Source organism: Sapajus apella, unplaced genomic scaffold (assembly GCF_009761245.1).
Source record: "Sapajus apella isolate SASKATOON/1434 unplaced genomic scaffold, GSC_monkey_1.0 scaffold64, whole genome shotgun sequence".
Lineage (NCBI taxonomy): Eukaryota > Metazoa > Chordata > Mammalia > Primates > Cebidae > Sapajus > Sapajus apella.
In genome coordinates this window covers 5602634-5618061 of record NW_022437004.1, presented here as the reverse complement: position 1 = coordinate 5618061, position 15428 = coordinate 5602634, and the positions used below count along the sequence as shown (strand labels likewise).

The following is a 15428-nucleotide window of genomic DNA, read 5'->3' as shown; positions in this document are numbered from 1 at the left end:
CTCCAGGATTTTTTAACAGGATTCACAGACAGAACTTGCATCACAGGGCACTGAAGTTAAAGTTCTGATTTTGCAATTAAAGCTAAAACAGCCGGGCGCGGTGGCTCAAGCCTGTAATCCCAGCACTTTGGGAGGCTGAGGCGGGTGGATCACGAGGTGAAGAGATCGAGACCATCCTGGTCAACATGGTGAAACCCCGTCTCTACTAAAAATACAAAATATTAGCTGGGCATGGTGGTGTGTGCCTGTAATCCCAGCTACTGAGGAGGTTGAGGCAGGAGAATTGCCTGAACCCAGGAGGCGGAGGTTGCGGTGAGCCGAGATCCCGCCATTGCACTCCAGCCTGGGTAATAAGAGTGAAACTCTGTCTCAAAAAAAATAATAATAATAAAAAAAATTAAAAAAATAAAGCTAAAACAACAAACAAATAACATTTGTATGTATGCATTTTCTAATTTTAAGTGTAAAATACTTAATAGCTAGCTTAAAATATAACATTTCCCCATAATTAAAGTGTACAAAACGGTAAGTTTTTACGGAAAACTAGAGCTACTCTCAGCTAATCTCAAAAAGCAGAAACAAATTATTAGAATAGAATATATGAACAAATGTGTATACACAATGACTTAAATTACCTCTCTTCTTCTCGAACCCACACTGGAGTTTTGGGAATTTGTGATTCAAAAAACTTAGATGCTTGATAACAAAAATTGCTGCAAAAAGACTGAAAAGAACATTATAAATCTCATTTTTTTTTCTTATTGTGAAACATTCCTTACATACCATTGACAGTATAAAACACAAATGTATAGTTTAAAGAATAAAGTGGAAACCTACAAGTCTACCACCTGAGGTAAGAAATAAGGTACAGAACCTTTGAAGGCTTCTATGTGCCCCTTCCCAACTGCACCACCCTCCACATTCCCCAGAAGTAACCACTATCATACATTTGGTGTTAATCATTCCCTCATTTCCCTTCAGTTTTAGCACCTGTGTACATATCCCTGTTAAAAAATATTCAGTTTTGCCTATTTTTAAACTTTTTTAATGGACTAATATTGTTATACATTTTTATCTTCCTTCATTCATTTATTAAATTTTATTGTTTTAGAGACAGGGTCTCACTCTGTTGTCCAGGCTTCAGTGCAGTAACACAATCATAGCTCACTGTAGCCTTTATCTCCTGTGCTCAAGCAATCCTCTGGCCTCAGCTTCCTGAGTAGCTGGACTATAGGCATTCCACCACACCTGGCTATTTTATTTTTTTGTAAAGATGGGGTCTCGATTTGTTGTCCAGGCTAATCTTGAATACCTGGCCTCAAGTGATATTCCCTCCCTGGCCTTCCAAAGTGCTGGAATTAATAGGTGTGAGCCACCATACCCAGCCACTTCTTTTGTTTAAAATTATGTTTTTAAGATTCATTCAGGTAGATATATCTTATGCATTTTCACTGTGTATTACATTCCATTGTGTTAGTATATTACACTTTACCATTTAAAACCGAGTTGTTTCTAATTTTTTTGCTATCACTACAATGTTACTATAAACTTTTTTTTACAATTAAAACATTTTTTAAAATTGTGGTAAAATATACATAATATGAAAATTATCATCGTAACCATTTTTAAGTGTATAGCACAGTGTCGCCAGGCGCCAGGCTGGAGTGCAGTGGTGTGATCTTGGCTCACTGCAACCTCTGCCTCCCGGGTTCAGGCAATTCTCTTGCCTCAGCCTCCTGAGTAGGTGGGACTACAGACTCGCACCACCATGCCCAGCTAATTTTTGTATTTTTAGTAGAGACGGGGTTTCACCATGTTGATCAGGATGGTCTCAATATCTTGACCTCGTGATCCACCCGCCTTGGCCTCCCAAAATGCTGGGATTACAGGTGCGAGCCACTGCGCCTGGCCCAAAACTCTTTTTATCTTACAAAACTGAAACCCTATACACTAACTTCCCATTCCCACCTTTGCTGATGATCATTCTACTTTCTGCCTCTATTAATTTGACATCTGTAGGTACCTCACGTAAGTAAAAGTATACAGTATTTGTCCTTTTGTGCTGGCTTATTTCACTTAGCATATTATCTTCAAGGTTCATCCACCTGTTAGCATGTGTCAGAATTTCCTTCCTTTTTTAAGGCAAATATTCCATTGTGTGTATATATCACATTGTTTATCCAGCTATGAACATTTTTATACATATATACTGGTGTACATGTATAAGAATTTCTTTAGGGTATATACTAAGGAATAGAAAGGTTTAATTATAGAGAATGTGCAAAGTTGACTTTGCCAGACAAATGCAAACCATTTCTCAAAAAGACTGTACCAGTTTTCATTCCCACTAGTTGCAAAAAGATTTCCTAATATTTGCAATCTTGTGGGGGCTGCGAAAACATAATTCAATGTGTTTCTGCTATTTCTCTGATTACTGATAAGACTGAGCATCTTTTCGTATGTTTATTAGCCATTCAAGTTCCTTGTGTAAATTTTTCTATTAGTTTGTTGGTCTTTTTCTTATAGATTATGTATTCTAGATATGACTCTATGGTCAGTTATACGTGGGAAATAATAACATTCTGATTTGTGGCTTCTCTTTATCCTTTTTTTTTGAAACTTCTGATGAACAAAAGTTTTACATTTTAATATAGAAATATTTATCAGTTTCTCCTCTTTGGTCTATAATTTTCCTTCTTATTTTATAAAGTCTCTGTACCCCAAGTTTATATCTTCCCATATTTTTTTTTCTGGAGACAATGTCCCACTCTGAGGCACAGGCTGAAGCTGACATGCAGTGGCATGACCTCGGCTCACTGCAACCTCTGCCGCCCAGATTCAAGTGATTCACGTGCCTCAGCCCCCTGAGCTGGGACTACAGGTGTATATCACCACATCCTGCTGACTTTTGTACTTTTTGTAGAAACAGGGTTTCGCCATTGCCTAGGCTGGCCTCGAACTCCTTGAGCTCAGGTAATCTGCCCACCTTGGCCTTCCAAATGCTAGGATTACAGGGATGAGCCACTGTGCTCAGCCTCTCCCATACTGTCTTCAAAAAGAATCTCCTTTTACATTTCTGTCTTTAATCTACCTGAAAGTGATCTGTGCATATAGCCTAGGATAGGCATCAATTTTCATTTTTTCCATTTGTATAACTAATTGTGCCAGTAAAATTTATTGAAAAATCCATCCTTTCTTTACTGATCTACAATACTCCCACTGACAAATATTAACTGTCTACATATGTGTTTAGTCTGTAACTGACTCTCTATTCTGTTCCATGATTTATTTGCTTAGATTTGTACCAATATGCACTTTTAACTTTTAAATGTTCAAGTCTTATTGAAAGCTTAAGCAAAAAATTTTTTAATACCTTGACTGAAATTTTTACAAATAAAACCAAACTTTTAACATCATTATTTTCTAACCAGTAAGATTTTAAACAATTACTTTTAGAATCCTGTTTAGTTTCATTAAAAATTAATTGCCATTCCTTGTTAGGATAGTGGTTAGTAAAGAAAAAAATGAATTGCCATAATGAAAGCCTTTAAACTCACCTTCCTTTCAGTAATATCATAGACTTTATTGGTTTTGGTAGAAATTTTATATTTCTGTTTTGGTACCTAAAGAAAAGAAAGTACAACTTACAAAAGAATCCAAATAATACAATGAACCTTATGTTACAAGATTAAGTCATCTACATATCATATCATTGGCTAATCCATGCCATTAGTTCATGACTTTAGGTTTCATTTCTTGTTCTTACAATGAAGTACTTTGCTAAATGAAAATAATAAAAGCCTATATTTAAAAAGAAAATGAGTTACTTACAATTCCCAGCTTCTTCTGACATAAAGGATAACCACAGAGTTTGACAATAGAACGTTCATCCACGACATCACTGTAGTGAGCAGGTGTAATGAACTTCCCCTATAATGAAATGAGAGGGTTATTTCTTCCTGGATTAATAGAAAAGTTCATTTATCAGCTCTCTAAGCCTCAGCCATCTTATCTGAAAACACAGGAATCACAATAGTACCCTCCTCATAAGTTAGAGGTTAGAATTAGAGGAGAAAATAAAGCAAAATCACTTATAGAAGTGCTCAACATATAGTAAGCATTCAAAAAATGTTATTATTTTAAAAAATTTCTGCCATGGTAGTCTCTGCATCTTTGTAGGTTATATAGTTAAATGAAATAATTCTGAGGCAGGAGGAAGAAATGGTGCTATAGCTATACCAACGCTAAATGACAACAGTCATCTTTTATTTTTAAAAAATAAATCACAAAGTAATAAAATGTTACCTATTTTTTAAGGCATAATCTTTAAAAAGAAAGTATTTTAAAGGTGTCATTGTGACTCCTGAACACATTTTGTGCAAAATCTTCCTACTGCTGAAAAATCTGTACAGAGTGGTGAGGTGATGGTTATAAGCTAACATTAAATATTTTCCTTTTATATCTTCATGATCAAATAATCTCAATTCCTGTTTCATAACTTTGAGATCTTTTAACAAGTTTTTATGTTTTCACAGGGACTAAAATACTTTTTGAGAGTGATGCAAGTTTTATGTTTCAAATGAAGCATATTTGCCTTTGTCTTTTTTGATGTCATCATAGATTCTGATGCAGTTAGCTGTGTCAATTAAAATGTGAATTGTCAGCCAGGCGTGGTAGCTCATGCCTGTAATCCCAGCACTTTGGGAGGCCGAGGCAGGTGAATCACGAGATCAGGAGATTAAGACCAGTCTGGCCAACATGGTGAAACCATCTCTACTAAAAATATAAAAATTGGCTGGGTGTGGTGGCATGTGCCTGTAATCCCATCTACTCAGGAGGCTGAGGCAGGAGAATTTCTTAAACCAGGGAGTTGGAGATTGCAGTGAGCCAAGATTGCACCACTACACTCCAGCCTGGCAACAGAGGGAGACTCTGTCTTGGAAAAAAAAAAAAAGAATTGTCATGTTCATATTTCTATTTAGAAAAAGATCTATGAACCATACTAGAAGTGTTTTTGAAATAGAAGCCCTGAGTTTTTATTTGTCCTCTTAAGGATTATGAGAATATGAAAGAAATTTTCCATTCAAAATTTTAATGTAGTAAAGCTGTTTAAAATTTTTTTTATTCTCAAATTTTTAGACAGGGTCTCGCTACGTTGTCCAGGCTGGTCTCAAACTCCTGGGCTCAAGCAATCCTACCGCCTTGGCTTCCACAGTGCTGGGATTATAGGCATGAGCCACTATACCCAGCCTAAAAAAATTTAATGCAGATTATAATTCTCCCATTTTATGTTAAATCATAAATAATCTATATTTCAGGTTTTAAAAATATCAAAATTGATGAAATTATATTGACAAGAATAATATTCCTCTGTTACTTAAAACAGCACAACACAGAATATAGAAAACTGGCATTGCAATCACAGAACTGAAGAAAATCAAGTGATATTAGCAGACTGGTTAAAAGAACTACAACTAAGAGTAAAATATACTTGCTTTTTCTTTTTTTTCCCTCCCCATCCTCATTTTTTTTTTTTTTTCTGTTTATTAGAGTCTCATGCTTGTTGCCCAGGCTGGAGTGCAGTGGTGTGATCTCAGCTTATTGTACCTCTTGCCTCCTGAGTTCAAACAATTCTCATGCCTAGCCTCCTGAGTAGCTGGGATTATAGGTGTGAGCCACTACACCTGGCTAATTTTGTATTTTTGGTAGAGATGGGGGTCTCACCAAGTTGGCCAGGCTGGTCTCAAACTCCTGGCCTCAAGTGATCCACCCATCTTGGCCTCCCAAAGTGCTGGGATTACAGACATGAGCCACTGTGCCCGGCCTCTTTTTTCTTTTTAATTGTATTTATATTTAATTCTTTATATTTGTAGGGTAGTATGTGATGTTTTAACACATGTATATGTCGAGCATATCAGGCTAATTAACATAACCACCTCACATCTTTATCATTTCTTTGTGGTGAGAACATTTAAAATACACTTATTAATTTTTAAATATACATTACCTATCATCACCTTATTACATACTTGTTATTTTTCATTAGTGTATTTTAAAGTCATTATACAAGGAATGCATGATAACTGTTTATTTTAAAATGCATGAATTATATAGATTATTATCTGCATCTAATGACTAAGAACAAATTCAAAGATTTTAATAATGCAAAGAAGTTTTATGTTGTACAGATTTAAAGTTGTTATACTACCAAACTAATAATTTGTCAACTTAACACATACACACTCCATTAGGAATTCTTCTGTAATATTCTCTTCTAAAAGCTGTTCAACAATATGTAGAGCTTTTCTCTCAAATTCAATCTTCTTTCTCACAGCTGCTTCTAGTTCTGCTTTCCTAAAATTTGAAAGAGAAAGTTAATCTACTTATAAGCTTCATCATGTCCAATATTCCATGTTTTAAAATACAACACTAACTTAACTCACTATTTCGCCACTTAAATTTATATATATTAAAGAAATTTTCTTGAATAAAAATATTTACTTCTTTGTAATTGTGGAGATGAGGTGTCACTACGTTGCCCAGACTGGTCTCAAGCTCTGGGCCTCAAGCGATACTCCCACCTCAGCCTCCCAAAGCACTGGGATTACAGGCATAAGCCACCATATCCAGCCAATTTTCTAGTTTCTAATGCTGTTACTTTTGATCCAATACTTTTTCAAAAAGGAAACAGGTTACTTTTTGCACTGCACATACAGAAGTCTTTATACACACGGTCACCTCTGGCTGGAGGTCTCTCCTCACTGCTGGTTGTCTGGTTAATGTCTGCTTGGCATGCAGGGCTCAGCTTAAGGCTTTCCCTGAAAACTCACAGCCAACCTCCCTGCCACCCACCTCCAACTAAATTAGACTTTTGTTATTCCTTCTCATAACATCACAGTCTTTTCCTTCATAGTGCTTATCACAATTTGTAATTATGTATTTGTTTATCTTAATTAACTAATTAATTTATTACTATTTATTCTTCTGTTCTACTAGATTAGAACTGTGTCTATTCTGTTCACCATATCTTCAGGGCCTAACACAGGTCTGGCATATCTTACACTCAATAAATAATTTTTGAAATAATGAGTAATTAGACAAAAGCCAATATAAGATTAATGAGTCTCCACAAAATGAAAATCATAGCTATATACTAATCCCCTTCAGATTCTTCTACTCCTCTTCTGGAAAACTTTGTGTGATAAGTGGTAATATCTTGCCTTTTTAGAACCAGAACTAGTACATGACAACTTTTTGATGAAAATCTGGACTTGATCTAACAAAGAACAGAAAAGGTTTCTTGGAGTGATAGAGAAACTTGTAGAGTGAGTCTCTGGCAATAAAAGGAGAGTATACCTGAAGAGGTGAAAAACAAACAAACACCTTCTTTTTTTTTTTTCCAGAGACGGAGTCTTGCTCTGTTGCCCAAGGTGGAGTGCAGTGGCCTAATCTTGGCTCACTGCAACCTACGCTTTCAGGGTTCAAGCAATTCTCCTGCCTCAGCCTCCCAAGCAGCTGGGACTACAGGTGCGTGCTGCCACACCCGGCTAACTTCTTTTGTAGATTAGTAGAGAGGGTGTTTCACCGTGTTATCCAGGCTGTCTTGAACTTCTGAGCTCAGGCAATCCGCCTGCCTCTGTCTCCCAAAGTGCTAGGATTACAGGTGTGAGCCACAGCGCCCAGTCACAGACACCTTCTACAGACACTCATGCCTTCACTAGCAGTCTGAGTGCTCAGTCTGGTTTTCTTAAAGCCTAGAATAGATGTATGTAACAGTCTATGTGAGAATTTATAGGCCTTCCCAGATCTTTCTCTTCCTTCTCATAGTTTTCTCTCTCTAAAAAAAGTAACCATTATTGTTTTAAAACTGGTTCAAGTAATATGAGATAAGTAGCTATGTCAATGTAGTTGTCCATGTAGCTGCCATACCTTTTGGAAGCATCTTCTTGTTTCAAAGTACTTGTCTGTTTAGTACCTACAATAAAAATACAGTCATGTGCCACATAATGACATTGCCATAAATGATGGACCGCATACAGATAGCGGTCTAAGCTAATAATACTGTATTTTTACTGTACCTTTTCTAAGTTTAGATATACAAATACTATTGTGTTACAATTGCTTATAGTACTTAGTACAGTAACATCCTGTGCATTGTAGCCTGGGAGCAATAGGCTGTACCACATAACCTAGCGTGTAGTAGGCTATACCATCCAGGTTTGTGTAAGTGCACTCTATGACGGTCACACAGGGACGAAATCGCCTAACAACGCATTTCTCAAAATGCATCCCTGCAGTTAAGCCACACAATGGCGGCAGTAGGTCAAGTGTACACAAACACATTAGGTGCAAGATAGATTCCTACCTAAATAACAAACTGTAGACAAACTTTTTTTCTTTTCCACATATTTTATGTCCAATCGTGTGTAAATCAAAATGAAATAGGATGGGAATGCAATTTGTTTTTGCAAATTGATAACTGTCTAATTTTTCTTGGTTCAAATGTTTCTCTTTGGGGATTTAATTTTCTCCTCTATCATAGTTGCTTAATTAACCACTCTTGAAAAATCTGAGATCTGGGTACTTTTAAGGAGGAACTTCTCTCTGTCCGCCAAACATCGTCTCTCGGGTAAAAGGGGAGTCCGACACCTCAAAGAACCAGGCACCCAAGCAGTCTGGAAAGGAGGACCGGTCCTAGGTTCAAGGCCAGCTGTCAACGCTGCCCTAGTCACTTGCCCCGAACCCCGGGGACCCCAGGCCTGGCTTCCCGGCACCTCCACTGTCCTTTCTCTCAGAGGCTGGGGCTACAGCCCTCGTGAGGGAAATCTTAGAACACTGGTGTAAAGGGGTGAGAGACGGCAGGGAGATCTTTTCCAGGAGGTGCGAGCACGGCGGTGGGAAGCTTTCGGCCTTCTCTGCCTGGGAGAACCCCTCCCCTGAAGCAGCCTTTCAGAAGCTCCGGCGCGCTGGTTTGAAATTCGACCAGGGCCCAGCTTTCAGGGTCCAAAAGTGGGAAGAGATCCTTGCTCTTACCTGCGGCGTTTCGAGAGCGGCGGCGAGTCCCGGCCTTGCGGCCGGTGGAGCGCGACCCTGCGCAGTCCGCCATGCGTGAGAGTAGCCAGCGGGACGGGGCTCAGATCCGGCGTCTCGCCCCGAGGCCCCGCCTCCCTACGCAAAGCGCGGGGCGGACTCGGCTGGCGTGGGGCGGGGCCAGAAGAGCAGCCCAGGCGACCGGAGGAGGTGGCGACGGCTGAGAGAGGCCAGGGACCTGGCCGGTAAGTGGAGTCTTGGAAGGGTTCACGGTGGCCAGGGCTGGCGGTTGGCCGTGAACCGCGGGCGGACTTGGTGCCGCGGGCCGACTAGGCCAAGTGAGGTGGTGGAGCCTGCCCGCCTAGGCGAGCAGGAATCGGAAGACATGGCTTCCTCTGATGCCGCCCGCACGCGCGTTGTCCTGAGGACCTGGCTGACCTGCGCCCCTAATGAGGGCTTCTTCTGCCGGGAGAAGCGATGGTCTCTTCCTGAAGGCCGCTGATTACCTTGTCTCCGTGTGATAGATACAGTGATTTCACTAGATGGATTGATTACTTTGGGGACTGCAATTCCTAGAGAGAAACGAGATGGAGGGCATCTGAACCTTTACCCCTGTGGGTAATTGGGTTGCACCCCAATTTTTGTAAGGTGAGACATTAAAAAATAAAAAATCCCCTAATGATTAGAATTTTGATTTCAGGTCCACCTTTTGGAAATTTTTTTTTGAGAAAATAAATACTTTGCCTTTTAAAAGCCCTTCAGTCCGTATTTGCCTCGCCTCTTGGGAGTACTCGAGAAGGTTTTTTTTTTCCTTCCAAGTAGCTTTCAAAACTATGCTCATAGAAAACTTGAAAGATGCAATAAAGGCCTCTGAAAAAACACTTTATTTTCTTAGGCTAAGATACTAAGATTCAGTAATAACATTTCAACTTTAAAACTTTACGTTTTCTCCTACCATGCTGTCGGACCAAAAAAACAGAATAACAAAAACTTTTATATTTTCTTTATTGTATTTAGTAATAATTTATCACACTGAAATATAACTTTTGAATACTTTTCTGTAATATCACAGATAGCTGTGTTTTGTATTTGTAGATTTTATCATCGAAGCTAGGATAAATAGGAATGGCTGTAGAGGAACTTCAGTCCATAATAAAGAGATGTGTAAGTATGTTTTTTATTTTTGTAAAATTAAATACCTTTCAAAATATGGGAAGGGCATAGATTGTTTTTAATTATATTTGTGGTCACTCAAATTGTTTATCTTCTTTAATCCTTGCTTTTTTTGACCTGTAAAGAGCATGAGTGGGGGAGGCAGATTGGATTATTTCTCCAGGTGGCATACTTATTTAAATAACCTTTTACATTTTAATCCTGATCCACAGATTTCATTGGTACAGTAGATTTCAAGGTCATTTATTAAAGTATTTATTTGGGTAATCCTAATTTTGATAACGTGTTATTTATGTTACATTTATCTAGAATTTAAACAGTTCTTTTTTAATAGATAAGAAGTTACTGTGTTTAATTTTTACTTGCATACACATTTTTTTGTTTGTTTCTTTTGTTTTTGCCAGCAAATCCTAGAAGAGCAAGACTTTAAAGAAGAGGATTTTGGCCTATTTCAGTTAGCTGGGCAAAAATGTATAGAAGAAGGGCACATAGACCAGCTATTAGAAATTATTCAAAACGAAAAGAATAAGGTACGTACAATCTTGTTGTTTACTTTTCAGTCTTGGGAAGAGAATAATTACATGATGCTATTCATCCAGTCATTTATTCATCAAACATTTAAGAATCTGCTTATATTTTCACAATAGGGAACTGAAAACAAAAAAAGAATTAGAAATATTTAGGCTGGGCACAGTGGCTCACAGTTGTAATCCCAGCACTGTGGGAGGCCAAGGCAGGCAGATCACTTGAGCCCAGGAGTTTGAGACCATCTTGGACAACAGAGTAAGACTCTGTTTCAGGGGAAAAAAAAAAAAAAAAAGAAGAAGAAGAAATATTCGTATACTTGAAGGTGCTTTTACAGTCTGGTCAAACAGATAAAAGTGTAAGCAACTAACAATAATGAGGCAAAATAAATAAGTGCTGTAGTTGAAGTAAAGAGATTTTAGAAGGAATAGAATTACTTCTGGTTTACGGAGTCCAAAACTGGTGTTTGAGTGATTAATTTACATTGAGAAATATACATATCAAGCAGGCTAAATATTCATTTTGGGTGATCAGCCCATTCTTCTCCAGCCAAAAGTGTGTGGAAAACCAAATTTTAATTAAAACAGCATTTTGTGTGCATAGAATTAGAACAGGAGAAGAACTGTATGTCATACTAGCCAGTATCATCCAGTTACAATAGTTTGAGAAATCATTCTCCACTATAGAAAAGGATCTTGTTTGTGGATCAGGAATAACTTTTTCCTGGAACACTATGTTGGCTACACCCTGCCAAATTTTGTGTCTTTGGACACTCATTATAAGGAAGACTACTATTGTTTGGCCCTGTGCCCTCACCTAAATCTCACTTTGAATTGTAATAATCCTTATGTGTCAAGGGTAGGACCAGCTGGAGGTAATTGAATCATGGGGATGGTTTCCCCCATGCGTCTCATGATAGTGAGTGAGTTCTCACAAGATCTGAAGCATCTGGCATTTCCCCTGCTGACACTCAGTCTCTCCTGCTGCCCTGTGAAGAGGTGCCTTCCACCGTGATTCTGTTTCCTTCCTGAGGCCTCCCTAGCCATGTGGAACTGCACATCAGTTAAACCTCTTTAAAAATTACCCAGTCTTGGGTATTTCTACATAGCAGCATGAGAGCAGACCAATACCAAGACCATCTTTGTTCTAGATACATACTCTTTCTTCATTTGCAGTGCTATTTATTTATTGAAAGTTTTCTTTCTTGATATCACAGTGTAGTCATGTTGACCTGTATTTCTGTCCAGGGGATCTTGATTGGATTTGGGGGATTCCTAAAACTTTTTAATCATACATTGTTATATAATCTTAGTAGTTCAAATGGCTTATCCCCTTTTTATTTTTTATTAAAATAACTAGGACATTCTATTTAACTTTGTTTTTGATATAAGTTTATGATAACTTTGTAACCCCCTCATATAATAAATTTTATGTTTTTTAAACTCTTCTTGATTTTTTTTCTAATTTCATTCTTAGAGGATAACCTTTGAAAGTAATTAGCTTTTAGCTAATAAAAAAAATTAATAGCTACTAATATTTATTATTTACATGTACCAGATGCTGTCTTTAGTCCTTTACATTTATTAACTTAGTCTTTCCAAAATCTCAGAAGGTAGGTGTTCATTTTGACTGAAAGGTTAAATAATTTTCCCAAAAGTAAGTCAGCTTTTATATGACATCCAAGATTCAGACCTGTGTAGCATGGTTTTGGAGCTCCTAACTGCTCTGCTCTACCTCTGGTTGGCGCTGTACAGCATATGGTTGAGGGTAGAATACAGGGAATTTGTTGATTGAGAGCGTAAGGGATCAAAAATGACTGGGTTTCTAACCTCTGAAAGTATAATATATGATAATGTGAATAGAAAAAGGCAACCTAAGTAGAGGGAAAAGTTTCCTGAAGGAACACAAGTGAGTCGACTTTTAGAAATTTTCAGTTTAAGTGCAGCAGGCAATTGGAAAATAAGGTTTAGAGCTCAGCAGAGATACAGGAATTAAGATGCAGATCTCTGAGACACGTATCTGTGAGACTTTAATTACCTAAAGATTAGGTAATTGAGGGGGAAGAAAACAAGAATTTACCTGAGTTCACAGAAAAGGGGAATAAGAGAAGAGCCCCAAGATCCCACCTTGAGGAATTTAAGAAGGAGGTAGAGAGAAGAAGCCTGGCAAGGAGATGAGGATCAGCACCACATCAGTGAGGCAGAAGGAAAAGGGAAGTATAAACAAATTATTTTTCAGGCATTGCATGCCTCAGTGTTTTATCTTTAGCATGCTTTTGAATAGCTAACAGGATAGATTTAAACATTGTGAGGCCTAGTCTTTTTTTTTTTTTTTTTTTTTTTGGGGGGATGGAGTTTCACTGTTGTTACCCAGGCTGGAGTGCAATGGCGCGATCTCAGCTCACTGCAACCTCTGCCTCCTGGGTTCAGGCAATTCTCCTGCCTCAGCCTCCTGGGTAGCTGGGATTACAGGCACGCACCACCATGCCCAGCTAATTTTTTGTATTTTTAGTAGAGACGGAGTTTCACCGTGTTGACCAGGATGGTCTCGATCTCTTAACCTCGTGATCCACCCGCCTCGGCCTCCCAAAGTGCTGGGATTACAGGCTTGAGCCACCGCGCCCAGCCGAGGCCTAGTCTTAATAGTTTGAGAATCACCTCTGTAATGTCTGGTCAGCTAAATGCAGAGGTTTAGATATTGATAAGACAATGTTCAAAACTAACTATAGGCCAGGCACAGTGGTTCACGCCTATAATCCCGGCACTTTGGGAGGCCGAGGAGGGTGGATCACCTGAGGTCAGGAGTTCTATACCAGTCACAGAGAAGTGGCATTGTTGATACTTTTGAAAATCAGTGATTTTGATAATGAATGTGAATTACTAATTATAAAGATAAACTTTTACTTGTGTAGTAGGCATTCTGAAATATCTTTGAACATAGAAGCCACTTGTATGGAGGAGAGAAAATTAATGAAGTTTCATCTCTTCTTTTTATATAAATTACAATGATTATATTTAGAGACTCCAAGGAACTTTAAAAAGTACACGAGCATTGGCTGGATTTCTTTATGAATAAGGGGAGCAGAATTCTCTGTGGATGTTAAGTACTTGCCTTAAGCAGATTGACTCTTTTGTTGGAAATAGAGGAACTATTTAAATTTTGGGAAACACTAACTTGCCTGATAAAAAGTAAAGACCCTTTTGCCTTTCTTCAGTGAACATATTAAAAACTATTTTAAAATGTTGATATCTGTTAGCAGTCAACCCTGGAAAGTCTGTGGTGAAATGTCATAGGCCTCACTTGTCTCATCTTCCTATTTAAGAGACTATTCTGAGCTCTTCCAAGATAGGAAAGCACACTGCGAGAGTCCTATAGATGGCAGTGTTTGCTTTATTTTGAAAATGTTTTTACAGGTCATCATCAAGAATATGGGCTGGAATCTTGTTGGGCCTGTTGTTCGATGCCTTTTGTGGAAAGAGAGGGAGGATGATGATAAAAGAAAAGTTTATTTTTTGATCCTTGATTTATTGGTAAAGGTAAGTTAACAAAACCAGGTTCTCTTTGTCATAACACAGGGCAATGTTTTATAATTCCCTTTAACGTTTATTGTTTGGTAAAAAAGCTTTTGGTTTATGGAAGTAAGTGCAGAAAGGAACTCATTGGAGAAAAGACTCTGTCTTATTGATTGGATAGGCAACTCCATTTCAAGATTTCCCAAATTTTCTGGATATAAGAATTGTCTAACCTCATGTTAACGTCATATCAGACCCATTGATTCAGATCTCCAGCGAGAGACCTGGGAAGCTATACTTTAACAAGTAACCTTATTGTATGGATGTGGAATACAAGGTTTAGAGAGATAGTTCAAGGCCGCATTTATCTTTTGGCAACATTGGATCTAGAATAAAATCTCAGTCCTCTTGCCTCTGTGGTATGTTCCCTAAAAGAAAATGGAAAGCCTAGAATGCAAATGATTAAAATGGAAGTAGGAATAGGGGGTAGCACACAAAGCAGTTGTGACTAACAACCTTAAAGACCCTTGGTAAAAGTCTAGTAGAGTTTAAAGTCAATATTGGTGGCTAAGAAAGAGAAATTCTGAGAAAAAGGATATTATAAGAAACTGCTTAGTGGTCAGTGCAAATATACCCAAATATATATTTGGAAAGAGCCCCATCTGTATGAGTTATTGGCAGCGGGAGCTGGGAGCTTTTAAAAAACCAGGTAAGTGAGGTGATAAGATACTGCCAGTTAGAAAGCAATGCAGAGTTTTATCTGTTCAAGAAATACAAGAGAGATTCTGGACTAGTCTATGCTTATAGCATGGGTTTGAAAGGTCCCAGCTGGTGGAGTCCCTGGGAATCTATTAAGGCAACTTCCAGAGTAGACAGGTGAAGCTCAAAGGACTTACAGTATGGAATTGAAAGGTCCCACCTGGTGGAGTCCCTGGGAATCTATTAAGGCAACTTCCAGAGTAGGCAGGTGAAGCTCAAAGGACTTAAACAGCATTCGGGATTGAAAGGTACCACCTGGTGGAGTCCCTGGGAATCTATTAAGGCAACTTCCAGAGTAGACAGGTGAAGCTCAAGGGAAACATGAGCTTAAAGATCCGTTGACTTCTTGCTTTTTAGTTTTACAGTTTTGACCATTATAGGTTCTGTGTTTTGCTGGTGCATATTTTTAAACAATTGTATAAATAATTT

At 38.2% G+C, this 15428-nt stretch overlaps 2 protein-coding genes across 8 annotated transcripts in view; one reads left to right on the top strand and one right to left on the bottom strand.

Annotated features, from left to right (window-relative positions):
* The window catches only part of RPAP2 (RNA polymerase II associated protein 2), an 87255-nt gene extending 78072 nt beyond the window's left edge, over positions 1-9183 (bottom strand). For 2 of the 5 annotated variants that reach the window (XM_032247884.1, XM_032247886.1), the window contains exons 1-6: positions 9034-9169; positions 7930-7975; positions 6240-6354; positions 3832-3930; positions 3558-3623; positions 636-724 (exon numbers count right to left, since the gene is read on the bottom strand). In XM_032247884.1, the coding sequence (XP_032103775.1) occupies positions 636-724; positions 3558-3623; positions 3832-3930; positions 6240-6354; positions 7930-7975; positions 9034-9106 (488 nt within the window). In that variant the 5' untranslated portion in view covers positions 9107-9169. Of the gene's footprint in view, positions 1-635; positions 725-3557; positions 3624-3831; positions 3931-6239; positions 6355-7929; positions 7976-9033 lie in introns of all 5 variants that reach the window. The other 3 variants (XM_032247885.1, XM_032247888.1, XM_032247887.1) reach the window with 3 other exon arrangements.
* GLMN (glomulin, FKBP associated protein) overlaps positions 9183-15428 on the top strand; it is a 75398-nt gene continuing 69152 nt past the window's right edge. Inside the window, exons 1-4 of one of the 3 annotated variants that reach the window (XM_032247889.1) lie at positions 9183-9275; positions 10126-10194; positions 10608-10733; positions 14142-14264. In XM_032247889.1, the coding sequence (XP_032103780.1) occupies positions 10156-10194; positions 10608-10733; positions 14142-14264 (288 nt within the window). In that variant the 5' untranslated portion in view covers positions 9183-9275; positions 10126-10155. The other 2 variants (XM_032247890.1, XM_032247891.1) reach the window with 2 other exon arrangements.